The sequence below is a fragment of the Acomys minous genome (genome assembly GCF_964271855.1).
Source record: "Acomys minous genome assembly, chromosome: 5".
Lineage (NCBI taxonomy): Eukaryota > Metazoa > Chordata > Mammalia > Rodentia > Muridae > Acomys > Acomys minous.
Window position 1 is genome coordinate 125,645,771 of NC_140494.1, and position 13,348 is coordinate 125,659,118.

A 13,348-nucleotide genomic window follows, 5' to 3' on the forward strand; every position below is an offset into this window, starting at 1 on the left:
GGATGATATAGCTTTATCACATAATTTACCACTTGTTTGTCAATGATTTGCTCTTCAGCCCTGACTTCTTCCTAAGGTCCTGACTCATAGATTTGACACTTGTGTAAGTCCACGGGATGGGTTAGTCTGCCCCGATTTTAGTGGGCTCTTCTTTCTTGTACCCTTCTCCTCTTGTACTCTATTTTACTAGGTTATTCTTATATTTGATGTCCAGTAGTGCCTCTGGGTGTTTTGTTTTGTTTTGGTTTTTTGTTTGTTTGTTTTTGGAGACAGGGTTTCTTTGTGTAGCCTTGGCTGTCCCGAACTCGCTCTATAGACCAGGCAATCCACCTGCCTCTGCTTCCTGACTGCTGGGATTAAAGGCGTGCACCACCACACCTGGCTTCCTTTAGAGTGTTAGTGAATGAAACATAATTTTTTTTCAAATAAACAAAGGTAACTAGTTCATTGATAAATCTTTGTTTAAGTCTTCTTTGTAAGATATATTTTATAGTGAATTACCTATAAAAATGCCAAGCCCTATTTGATTGATATTCATTGAATCATTTGAATTCAGACTCTGATTCCTGTCAACATTTTGTGGTTTTCTCTTATCTACTTTTACCTAGCTCCTTTAGAACTAAAAGGATTTAGCATATAGCAAATACTTTACAAAAGGATAATCTACATGAATGAATTAACACCAAAAAAAAAAAAAAAAGACTAGACACAAAGATAAAGCCCTGAATAAAATTATGCATTACTGTGATTACTATGAATATTCTGAGAAGAGAGGAGCCACCACACAGGAAGAAGTATTATACAATTCAGAGTGTCTAAAAAATAAAGACAACTCAGTTAAAGAGAAATAGCTGTTTTTAGGTCTGAGGCAAGGTTAAAATTTCTTCTTTGATCAAAGGTACATGTGATGAAAACGTTTCATAACACAGTGATGTCTTTAGGAGGCTGGTTGGATGATTTAGTTTACCCAGCACAAAATGGCCCGAGACCTAGCACTTTCTGTTGATGTGTATGTATAAACAGATATGACAACATGCTTTACCTACACATGGGTGCATTTATATGTGCAATAGGTGAAGGCTTTCCATAGTATTTACCAAGTGATCCATTTATTAGTTTTTTAGATAGTCTTTTTTTTTTTAAAGATTTATTTATTATTATGTATACAGTGTTGTCTGCTTGTACACTTGCTGGCCAGAAGAGGGCACCAGATCTCATTGCAGATGGTCATGAGCCACTATGTGGTTGCTGGGAATTGAACTCAGGACCTTTGGAAGAGCAGGCGGTGCTCTTAACCACAGAGTCATCTCTCCAGCCCACGTAGTTTTATTTGACACACATTCTTTTGTATGTGTGAAGCACTGTCAAAGTACGATTGAAATTGTCGTAATGTTAGATGCATGAACCCAAGTTAACTTATGTATGGTTCATGCATGATGGATTGTGCGTGTGGGCAGGTGATACACACAGAGTTAACTCCATTAAGCTGTCTGCAGTTTCTCTAGTTTGGGATTTCTCTATTTTAACAGATTTGGAAAAAAAAACCCTAAAAAAATATAAAGTATTTTAGAGTGCCAACAAATTCTTAGAATTGTGTAACTTTTTCTTGTTAGTATATTTGTTCGATGATCTCTAAGTTCTCAGTCAAAGCTAGTGCAAATTTTGAAAAAGAAAGGAAAATACAGAGGAAGAAGTAGTACTTTTGGGAAATGGGATATTATTACAGTGGTATTTAAAATATTATGGTCCTGCTGTAACTGGAAGATGAAAATAAAGATGAGAAAAGGTAGTAGCAGCAAACACAGCTGTTCTTTCATTGTAATTAATGCATTTTTGCTTGAGTTTGTATCTCTGAAGTTATATATGTGTGCATTTATGGTTATTTTCAGTGAGTTGTTGGTCTGACTCGATTAGTGAAAGAAATAGGACATTACTGTAACTATTATGGGTTACTTTTTATTCTAATTCTTTATTGAATAGTAATTAAAAAATCGTTTCATAGCTAAACTTTTTTTTTTAACTTGTTATAGAGTGGCCGACGCAATGTTGATTTGGATTTGGCATCATCTCATAGGAAGAGAGGTAAGCAACTTAGCTTAAGTAGCTATCTCTCTGTCTGATATATTTAAGTCTGATTGTCACTGGGATATCATTGCCAAAAAGCAGTTCAGAAGTATTTTATTAGGAAAATTAAAAGGAAGGTTTTTCTCTAAAATGCACGTATATTTAAAAACTGAGAATGCATAAGAGTTAATAATTAGTTCTGCCTGTTTTTCATGTGTTTTGTTAAAAAGTACTTTTAAAAAATATTACAGAATTTCAGAAACATTGCCTGTCTTTTTTTGGAGGTTATGTACACAGTTTTCTATGCTCTGACTCACTGACTACACACATACATCCCTCCAAATAGAAAGTTTCTAGGTTGCATTTCCCTTTTGTTCTTTCATTGTGTGGCATGTAATAAACATTTTTTCCTCGAGGAGCAACTTTATAATATTACAAGGAATCGTTTCTTAGTAGCTCTATCTTAACAAATGTCAGTTAATGCATACAAATAGAGGGAAAGAGCAGTGGTGTTAGGTAATATCAATCCAAGGGCAACTGAAAATACCTTTAAATATTACTATTCTCTTATTAACTAGCACTTTCATTTAAAAACCAAGTATATGATAGTTTTATAAAAATACAAAATGTTAAGAATTTCCACTAGTAGCTGGTTTCTAAATGCTTGTGAAGAAAATTTGTTTCTGTGATATTCAATTTTCTGTTCTTCAAAATGAAACCCTTTCGTGTTTCAGCTTCTTCCCACATATAAAAAGACCAAAATCAAAACAGAGCCCCCAAAAGAAGAAGAGAAGAGAAGAATGTGGGAAAGAAACACCATAGGTCATACTATTTTTGAAAATTACATACACACACACACACACACACACACACACACACACACACACACACAAAAGAAGAAACATGGCTCTCCTGTAGATTAAAATTTACTGCAATATTAGGACTATTAAGGCCCAGAGCCAACACTTTCTTTATTGAAAGACCTTGAAATAATAAGTGTCAAAGGTTCTGGGTTTCTTAAAAAACAGAACAAAACAGAACCCTCCACAAAACCTAAGTTATCATACCTATTAATATCATAAAAGAAATTATGATATTAATATATGTGCAATATTCTAATTTTAAATACTTTGGAAATTGATAGTTCACTTGATGAAACAATCAAATTTTTGGAACATAACTTACTTTTCTAGCTTGTTTAACTGAGGTGAATATTGTGAAATGTTCCATGTTAAATCTGACATTGGTGGTACACGCCTGTAATGCCAGCACTCAGGAGTGGTTAAGAGTGCTAAAGCACTAAGTGCTATTGATGTGAAGGAGTAGACAGCACAGACTTGCTGAAGAGCAGAGGGAGCCAACCTATAGTCTGAGAGCTTCCTAATGGTCTATCATGCACTAAGACTATATTTGTAAGTGGTAGTCCATTGCCTGAGGTTGTTTTATTATAAGTTTTTTGATAATGTTCTTGAAGTATGCATTTGATATTTAATCCTTCCTAATCATACCAGGCTGAAACAAATCAATATATTTTAAATAAAAGAAAGTAGCATGTTTATCTTTGAATTCAGAGTAGTCCATATTTTAATTGTGAGTCAACATATTAAAATTAAAATCTGGAATTGTTGCCTATTGATATTTTTTCAAAATTATCCTAAGATTGTATGTAAACTTTCAATAGCTTTAGCACTAAATAGATAAAAATTAACTAAGCCATTAATCTTTTTTTATTTTATGTATGAACAAACCATCTTCTTTAAAAATCCCAAAGTAGTGCAAGCACCTCCCTATTGACTTGTTGGAATTTACCTTTCTGTTGTTTTTTAGTCAGAAAAGCATATAGAGGCCCTTATGTAATTTTTTTCTTTTTTTACAACTAGTCATTTGGGAAATTATAATAGGGAGGCAAAGTAGTTATTTGAAATTTTATCCTATCACTTAATGTGGTACCAATTTATTGTGTTAATTTTTCTGTTTTAATGTTTCGAGGGAACAAATTTGCTCTTGAATTTATTACTAGGGACATGTGACTAGAAAAGAAAAGAGTTACTATTTTAGGAATGTAATTCAAAATAGTTATTTTTCAGTCTCAGAATCCTAGATTTAATCCATAATAAAAATGCATATTTTATAGCCTTTACTTACTATAATAGATACCTTTCTTTAAAAACACTGAAAGTACATTTTAAGAGGGTCTGTAGAGCTGGCTCGGTGGTGTAGAGCACACACTGCTCCTGCAGAAGACTGCAGCATATCAGGCTGCTCACAACCCAAAACTCAGTTCCAGGGGATCACATACTCTCCTGTTTTCAAGATCACCGATGTCAGGCGTGAAGCTATGCAGACAGGCTCTGCCTCAAAACAAACAAAATCACTGATATTCATGTGCACAGACCCCTCTCCCCGTAAACACATTATTTAAAATAAAACCTTTAATTAAAAAAAAAACATTTAACACATGTTTCTAAATTTTAAAAAAATCTTATATATTTAGTGATTACCCTTGGACTGCACACTGGAGGAAGTGTATATTTTGTTTTGCTTTTAAATGGTGGTATAATAAGCCACTATATTTATTACTCACTTGTCAACATGAGCCAGATGCCATACACTGTTTGTTTGTTTTTGAGAATTTATTTATTGATTTATTTATTATTGATTTATTTATTATGTATACAGTGTTCTACCTGCCAGAAGAGGGCACCAGATCACATTACAGATGGTTGTGAGCCACCATGTGGTTGCTGGGAATTGAACTCAGGACCTCTGGAAGAGCAGCCAGTGCGCTTAACCTCTGAGCCATCTCTCCAGCACCTACATGTCTTTTCTGGGACAGTTGAACCTTTCAAATAGGAGAACTGTTTGGGACAAACTGTTTGTTGTGAAATTGTGACTTGTACTATGGTGAAAAACCAAATGTCTAGGCAGCATTTGTTTTATATGCATATTTTGTCATTTCTGGTATTTGAGGAGGAAATAAAAACTTTTCCCTTCAATAGGCTTTCCATTTATTGCCCTTAGTGGTCCTGACTTACTGAAAGTCAGGCAAGAGGAACAAGAGAGAAATAATAGTTTTAATTATACCTTGTTTATTAAAATTAAACATGTATAAATGATAATTAGTGGTCAGTGTATGCTCAGTGCCTCTAAAAATGGCTCCTTGAAAAGCTTTATCACCTGTCCTTCACTTAGTATTTGGCATTAGGAATATTAAGATTCATGCTAATGAAACACGATTGCTCTTTTTAAAGCCCTTAATATTGGCTAATGTTTCACTGTGATCTAAGAAAGCAGATGTGGAAGGTGCAAAGCAATGGAGCATATGACCTTTAGCCAGACCACTTTCTCTTTTCAGAGACATCAAGGTTAAATTCTAGGCCAGGAGTTTCTACAGTAACAGCTGAGTGGTGGTATACAGTGCAAGGAGCGGTCGACTTCAAGAGTTGCAGACAGCATGGGCACCATAGCAAGACATGACTGGGGAATAAAACGGGGGGTGGGGGGGAGAGCTAAATCTAAACTTAAAAATAACAAAAATTTTGTTAAAAAGAAACAGATGAAGCAAGTTATTTCCTCGGGGAAGAAGTGAAATATATATGGAAAAGCTTATAAACTGCTCACTATCACCAGGCATTATTTTAAGCACTTCACAAATATGAACTCATGTACTCACAAGTTTATCAACTTCTCAACAGAACTTGTGTTGACATTTTGGCATTTTGACAAATACTTAGAAGATTTGCTTTAATTGTGCAGGTTAAGCTGATTATTTTTTAAAAGATGATACTTTTTGTCAATTGTTGTTTCCTGCGTAAACTGAAGCTGTTAATGGTGAAAGTGGTAGAATTTAAAAAGCAGTGTCAGAAGTCTTATTAGGTAGACATTATTGGTTAAAGTATAGTTTGAGTCCCTTCTCTCGGGCCTTTCAATATGTTGTTAGCACTTTATTGTTTCAGTAATATTGGAAACATTTATCAATGTATGTTTCATGGTGTAGCATATGGCATATGTGTGTGAAATGCTACTTTATCTGTGCATTTCAAGTTACATAAAGAATGTAAATGTTATCTCCTGTATCAAATTTCTCCTTTTGTCTTCTGATTCTTATGTGGTAGGGTATTTACTCCTTTTTGGCCAGTTGAGCCCCAGAAAAAAGAAGAGCTTCAAGCAAGTACATGATGGCATGTTTAAATTTTTTCCCCCTTTTAGCTTGCCTACATATTTTATGGTTTATAAAGTATGTATTGCAGCTCTGCCATGTTCATTTTGAAAATTCCATTTAAGGACCAGAGTTGTAAGGACAAGTAAACAGTCTCAATGTCTTGCTGAACTGTTTTTGTAGTTGTCACCTTTGAGTTAGTAGTAAGCATTGGCTTCATCCCAGTTACAGTACAGAAGACGTTGATATGTTCTTCAGATACAGTATTTTCTATTCTGAGATCAAACAATACAGAACAACCCAAAGTTAATACTTTGTTTTTTAAAGTAAAATTCTCTCACTTCTATATATTTAAATTTTGGGACTCTGAATGATTTTTTTATGTCAGACTAAATATTTCACTGAAATATTGTTCTGTTGTTGTGTTGTTTGTCTTTTGAGACAGAGTCTCACTATATTGCTGTCCTGGAACACATGTAGACCAGGCTGGCCTTGAACTCATAGAGATCCTCCTGTCTCTTCTTCCATGCCCCTACAGTGCTTTGGTATGATATCTTTCCTGCTCTTATCTTTTATTTATAAGTTTATTTGAATCACGTACCCAGTAATTTTACCCTTTAAGGCTTTTCCAAACAGTTGGAATATAGCCATACTCATTTGCTTATGGAATGTCTGTTTTCTGATTACAATAGCAGAACTGAGCAATTATGGCCACGACTTTATGGACCACTGGACTGTTTACTATGTGACACATAACAGAAAAAGTTTGCTGACTCCTGCTTTCAGAAAGGCTTTAGTTTCGGCATGTCCAGTAATTCCATGGAATATTTCTCTGTATATAAAGGCAGTTCACTATTGGTAGACTAGTGATTGAGCCTTTATATAATTAACCAAGCAATTGAAAGTTCCATGGATCTATGAGTTTTGAATTGTTAAATAACAGTATTTATTTATTTATTTATTTATTTATTTATTTATTTTAGTTTTTAAAGACAGGGTTTCTCTGTGTAACAGCCCTGCCTGTCCTGGAACTCGCTCTGTAGACCAGGCTGGCCTCGAACTCAAAGAGATTTGCCTGCCTCTGCCTCCCAAGTGCTGGGATTAAAGGCGTGCGCCTCTACCGCCTGGCTAATAACAGAAATTTATAAAGCTGCTTTATATAGAATTTAGGAATCAATGTTGCTATTTTGGCAAATTCATTTGTCTCAGCTTCTTGTTTCCTCAGAAAAGTAAATTATATGTGTTTAAAGACAAAGACTGTTTTATTACGAAATTTTGCTGTTAAGTAAAACCATCCCAGTGCAAGGAACCAAAACCTGACATTTGTGGGTTAAGCCGTGAACAGCCCTTCAATTTGGACTGCTTCAGAAAACGAGAAATGAGTGTCTTTAAGTTTCTGCTTTATTTAAAAACTTTAATATAATATATTATATACCCATAGATTTTACTTTTTCTATATTATATAAAAGCTATACATACAATTTGGAAAATTTTCCATATTATTAATTTTTATCTTCATAAAACTGAACATTAAAGATTTCCCCTTCTATATTGGACGTGGAGCCAGGAGTCTGTGTGCATACTAGGCAAGCTCTCCATGTGGAGCCTGGAGTCCTGGAGCCTAATTACAAAGAACTCATGGGGCTCTGCAAGTGGCTGAGATCCTCAGAAGCCACATAGAGCTGAAGCGTCTGTGTGCTTGTAATCCTAGCACTTTATGGCAGGAAGGAAGGGAAAATAGGACCACCTTGAAGCTCATGCCAGCCAGTCTGGTGTACACAGCAGCACACAACAAGATACCCTGTCTCAAACAAAGTTGGAGGCAAGGACAGACACCCAAGGTTGTCCTCTGACCTCCATTTGTGTGCCATGATATGTGCTAGCCTGCACTCACTCCTCCATGAATATCACATACCCATTACCATCCCCAACACACACACACATACACACACACACACACACATTATTGGAAAAAGAATATTTGATGAAAACATGAAAGGTACTTAAACCACATATTCTCCATATATGATTTATTTTTACTGGAATATTTAATAGTTCATAGTATTAGTTCCCTATTATGAATTTCTATGTCTGATTTTAAAGCCCTAAGATTTAACTGGCACCAATGTAATAGTGAAAAAGCAGGACTATATACTCATATTAGAGGTTCTTTCTCTGCAGCCAAACTTTTCTCTCTGGTATAATTTAACAAATGAGGTTTTTTTTCCCCCATGTATGTTTTGTTGGGTACCTTAAAATGAATTCCTAATACAGAAAGTTAGTATTCTTATGTGAGGAAAATATTGATAACAGCCAAACAAATGAATCATGGCTATATATAGTAATTTGGATTAATGTAGGCAATATTACATTGCAGGAAAGAAATATGTCTAAAATGATTACAGAAATAATCTTCTCTTAGAAAGTAAAACAATGGCTAAAATTGGGGCTGTGTGGATGAATCAGCAGAGTTCTTGCTTTGCAAATGTGAGGACTAGAGTTGGATCCCCAGAGCCTACCTGAAGGCCAGTTGCGTCTGGTAGCCCACCTTGCAGAGCAAGCTGGATAGCTAACTAACCAAAACGATGAGCAGTAGGTTCATAGCAAGACCCTGCAACAGCACGTAAAGTGGAGAATAATCTAGGAAGACAGCCTAAGTCAAATCTATATTCATGTGGATAAAAATTCAGGAGCATCCAGCGACACATGTGTTCATGCCCCACACACGTGCACCGCACATACCTATGCAGTGTCATGACTGCAGGTAAACGCTACCTGTCTTTAGGGTATGTAAGATAAAATTTTGATAGCAGTGAAAAGAAGATAAGGATAAGCTAAGCTCAAACTAGTAGAAATTTAGGTAGAAGGAGATAGGGAAAGATGAGTTGGAAAAACAGACTGATCTATATTTATATTAAAAATTATATAAACATATAAATACAAAAGTAGGCCATGCATAGAACAATAATAAGAGGGTCTATTATGAACCAAAATTATAATTAAGTAAATTTAGCTCCCTAAGAATGTTTAAATTCAGAGTATCTAAGTTGGATACAAATATATTTTATTTAAAGCTAACTTGGCATGTAATGTAGAAAGTTGTTCTTATACACTAACGTTAGAATTTTATGTTTAAATGTTTAAAAGGTGTCAGCACGCTAATGATACTTAGCTATACAGTACTGCTGAGAATACCATTACTGTGTTACAGTAGATACCACATGTTCTTGTTTGTGAAACTTTGCTCCCTTTATATAGGAGCTTTATAACGAGATAAATATGCACATGTCAGGGGTAGCAAGAGAGTCCCTTGTGTTAGTGAAACCCAAAAGTGATGTGTATGTCTCCTTTTTGTAAGTTCACTTGCCCTTCTTTATTCACTTTTGCTAATGTGTCATTGCAGATATGTAGACATTTTGGGGAGTTGTGACTTAGCTTTGCAGTGATGATGTTAAATTAGATGAAATCCTTTTTTGATTGTGTTTTACCAATAGAGTTCTAAGTGCCCAATTTGTTGTCGCTCATGAGTAATGATGTGCTGTAACACTGCAGAGCCTTCTTGGTTAAGCACTTAGAGAGCAGCTTCTGCCTTTATTTTCTTGTGGTAGTGTGTTGCTTAAGTGCTTACGTAGACACTGTGATACATCAACAGACCTTTCTCTTTACTTTCTTACTTTGCTCTGCTTTTTGTTTTTTTTTATTTATTTTGTTTTGTTTTTAATCAAAGCATTTTGCCCAGATTCACTAAATGCATGCATGTATTCAAACATGAGTACCCATTTCTCACCAGTTAGTATAGAGTAGCCCTCAGCCCTCATCTAGTTTGAGAATGTGTTCTCTTCTCTGTTGATCTCTGTTGATGACTTTTCCCCCATTTTTATGTAGGTCCTATGCATAGTCAATTGGAATCTCTGAATGACTCTTGGACTCGCCTGAAACATACCAGAGATTGGTTCTACACCTCCTCTTACTCCTTTGAGTCTGATTTTGACCTTACCAAGTCTTTGGGAGTCCATGCACTGATTGAAAATGTTATAAGTTTTGTGAGTGGAGATGTGGGGAATGCCCCAGGTTTTAAGGAGCCAGAAGAAAGTATGTCTACAAGTCCCCAGGCCTCCATCATTGCCATGGAACAGCAACAGCTAAGGGCAGAAGTAAGTTGTTGATATTTGCTTCTCATAAGAGATTCTGGAGACCAAAAGTGAACCACTGAATGTATAATATGAAAAGTTGTGCCCCTTCTTCTCTTTCATAACTGCTTCTGTGTGTGTATGGGTGTGTGTGTGTGTGTGCGTGTGCGTGTGCGTGTGTGTGTGTGTGGTGGGGGGGGGGGGAGGGATAGAGAAGAAGAGAGAGGATGTGATCCGTGTGAATTTGTGGATTCTAGAGGTCAAATTGGATTTCCTCTATGGTACGTGTGCCACGGGGCTCTGATGGTAACTTGTAGGAGTCAGTTCTCTCCCTCTACCACGTGAGTTCCGGGGATTGAACTCTGGTCCTCAAGTCTTGGCAACAAACACCTTTATCTACTGAGCCATCTTGCTGGCCCAGCTTTGTTATTATTATTATTTTGGGACAAGGTCCCTTCTGAATCTAGAACTCTCTGTTCTGGCTATACTCTGTGCCTCACCTCCGCCCCCAGCACTGGGGTTGTAGACATAGGCCGCCAGGCTTAGCTTTTCTATGGTACTGGGGATCCACACGTAGGTCTTTGTGCTTGTGTAATAAGTACTTTAACCATTGGGCTGTCTTCTTAGCCCCCTACCTGACAGTCCTTTCTTTTCTTTTCCTCCCCCCTTTCATTCATCCCTTTCCTCCTCCTTTCCTTTTTCCTTCAAACAGGGTTTTCTCATTGTGTAGCCTTGGCTGTCATGAAACTCACTCTGTAGACCAGGTTGGCCTCGGAACTCAGAGATTTGCCTGCCTCTGCCTCCCAAGTGCTGGGATTAAAGGTGTGCGCCACCACGCCTGGAGACGTCTTTTTCTTAATGAAAGAAGCATGACATTATTTGAACCAGACAAAAAAGTACATTTTAAAGTTTTTATCTTGTAGAACAAAATAATCCTAAGTCCTCCCTCTTAGAGAAGCGAGGTTGAAATTGGCTGCCTCTCACAGCTTCCATTCTGTCCTAGGGAAGGTGACACAGGGATTGCTGTGAGTTTCAGGGTAGTCTAGGCTGTATAGTCAGTTCCAGGTCAGCTAGAGCTGCATAGGAGAAACCCTATCACAAAAGCACGGGGGAAAAAGAAAGGAAACGAAAAGAAGACAAGAGCAAACACCTAGCGATTAAGTACCTACAATAATGGTTGCTGCAGTAAAGACACACTGAAGAATAGAGATTCGTGAGAAAACTAGAACACCCAGGATGTCTACACAGTCACAGAGTAAGCCCAAATATTAACGACTGCATTAACATATCCACAGATCTTTTGACATTCCTTCCTCCAATAGAAATTAAATTCTTGTTGGCTGTGGTGGTGCACACCTTTAGTCCCAGCACTTGGGAGGCAGAGGTAGGTGGATCTCTGTGAGGTCGATCGAGGCCAGCCTAGTCCACAAAGTGGGTTCCAGATCAGCCAGGTCTGTTAGACAGAGAAACCCTGTCTCAAAGAAAAAGAAAAAGTAAAAGAAAAAGAACTTAAATTCTTTCCTTGTTAGTGGGCTGGACATAGTGACTTACTTCTAAACAGGGTATGGGAAGGAGAAAAAAAATGATGTTAGAAATCTGGCAGATAGAACTTTAAGCAATCATAATTAAGATTACTAGTCGTCATGTGGATGTCATGTGTTCATGATATAACATGACAGTACTGAACTCTGTAGCTGTCTTCTCCAAATCCCTAGCTTTAGTCTAGTTAATGAGGGTGGTGAAGGCAATTCTAAATTTAGGAACATTCATAGTATATGAAGAGTACTGCATCATGTCCTGATCATGAAAAATGAGGACTGTGTACTATTACAGATTAATGCAGTCTTATCTCAAGGCTTCTTGAGCAATTTCCATTCATGATCCTTTTTTACCTAAGAAATATTTACTCAATTTTGAGTATATAGGTATATAAAATAGACATGCAGAGCAAATATCTACTGATAAATGCTAAAGAAATTTCTTTTAAAACAATTTTTGCATCACTTATCAAAGAGGAAAGGAAATGTGCACACACTAGTGAGATGGATTTGTGTGCGAGTATGTGAACCCAGGCATGCATATGCGGCGGCCAGAGCAAGAAGTCAGGCCTTGTTTTTTCTGTTGCTCTCTGCTGTATTGTTTACTGAGCCTCTGTTTGGCTAGGCTAGTTGTCCAGTGAGCTCTTAGGATTCACTGTTCCTGTCCTCCAGTGTAAGGGTTACAGACCCACACGGCTGGGCCTGCTTTTAACATGGGTGCTGGAGGACTAAACTCAGCTCATCATACTTGCACAGCAAATACTTTTGCCCACCAGACCATTTTCCTAGTCCTGAGGTTGACTTTTTAATCCAATTTTTGCTTATCTTTACTGTAGGAATCATTACTGTGAGAATCTAATCTAAATTTGAGATTTTTGTCTTTTGTTGTTCTTTTTCCTCCTTCTCCACCCTCTGTTTTCCTCCTGAGATAGAGTCTCCTTGTACAGCTCTGCTTGGCCTGATCTAAGTGGGAGCTAGAGGAGACTTAGTGATAAGAGCACACACTGTGGCAGATCCCTGTTATGGTGCCAATACCTCCCTCAGATAGCTCTAGACTGCCTGTAACATGATGGCCTCTTTTGGCCTCCCTGGATACCTGTATGCACAAGGTGCACATACATACACTCAGGCATGTACACATAAAGTAAAATGAGTCCTAAAACTCAGTTGAACAATCAGGCAGTTAATCTCAACTGAGTACCTGCTGTTGTTGGATGTAAAGCATCCTCAGCAGTTTTCAGAGTTGATCATCAGTTCTTTGATTTTATGATCATGATCATTACTATTGATATTACTGCTCCGCATAAAAAACCATCTTTACAACTTTGTGTAAATCTAAAATTTTTAAAGTAGAAATTTGTTTTTGTTTTTTTTTTTCAAAGAAGGGTGGTGGGCTGAGCCACTGAGGCAGTTGGTAGTCTTAATAGTGGGTAGAGAAGATAGAGTCAAAAACTTAA

At 36.8% G+C, this 13,348-nt stretch overlaps 1 protein-coding gene across 7 annotated transcripts in view; it reads left to right on the forward strand.

Moving 5' to 3' along the window:
• The window catches only part of HERC1 (HECT and RLD domain containing E3 ubiquitin protein ligase family member 1), a 167,834-nt gene that overhangs the window by 74,639 nt on the left and 79,847 nt on the right, over window positions 1–13,348 (forward strand). For all 7 annotated transcript variants that reach the window (XM_084781185.1, XM_084781191.1, XM_084781188.1 and 4 more), the window contains exons 25-26: window positions 2,031–2,082; window positions 10,109–10,377. In XM_084781185.1, the coding sequence (XP_084637311.1) occupies window positions 2,031–2,082; window positions 10,109–10,377 (321 nt within the window). The remainder of the gene's footprint in view (window positions 1–2,030; window positions 2,083–10,108; window positions 10,378–13,348) is intronic.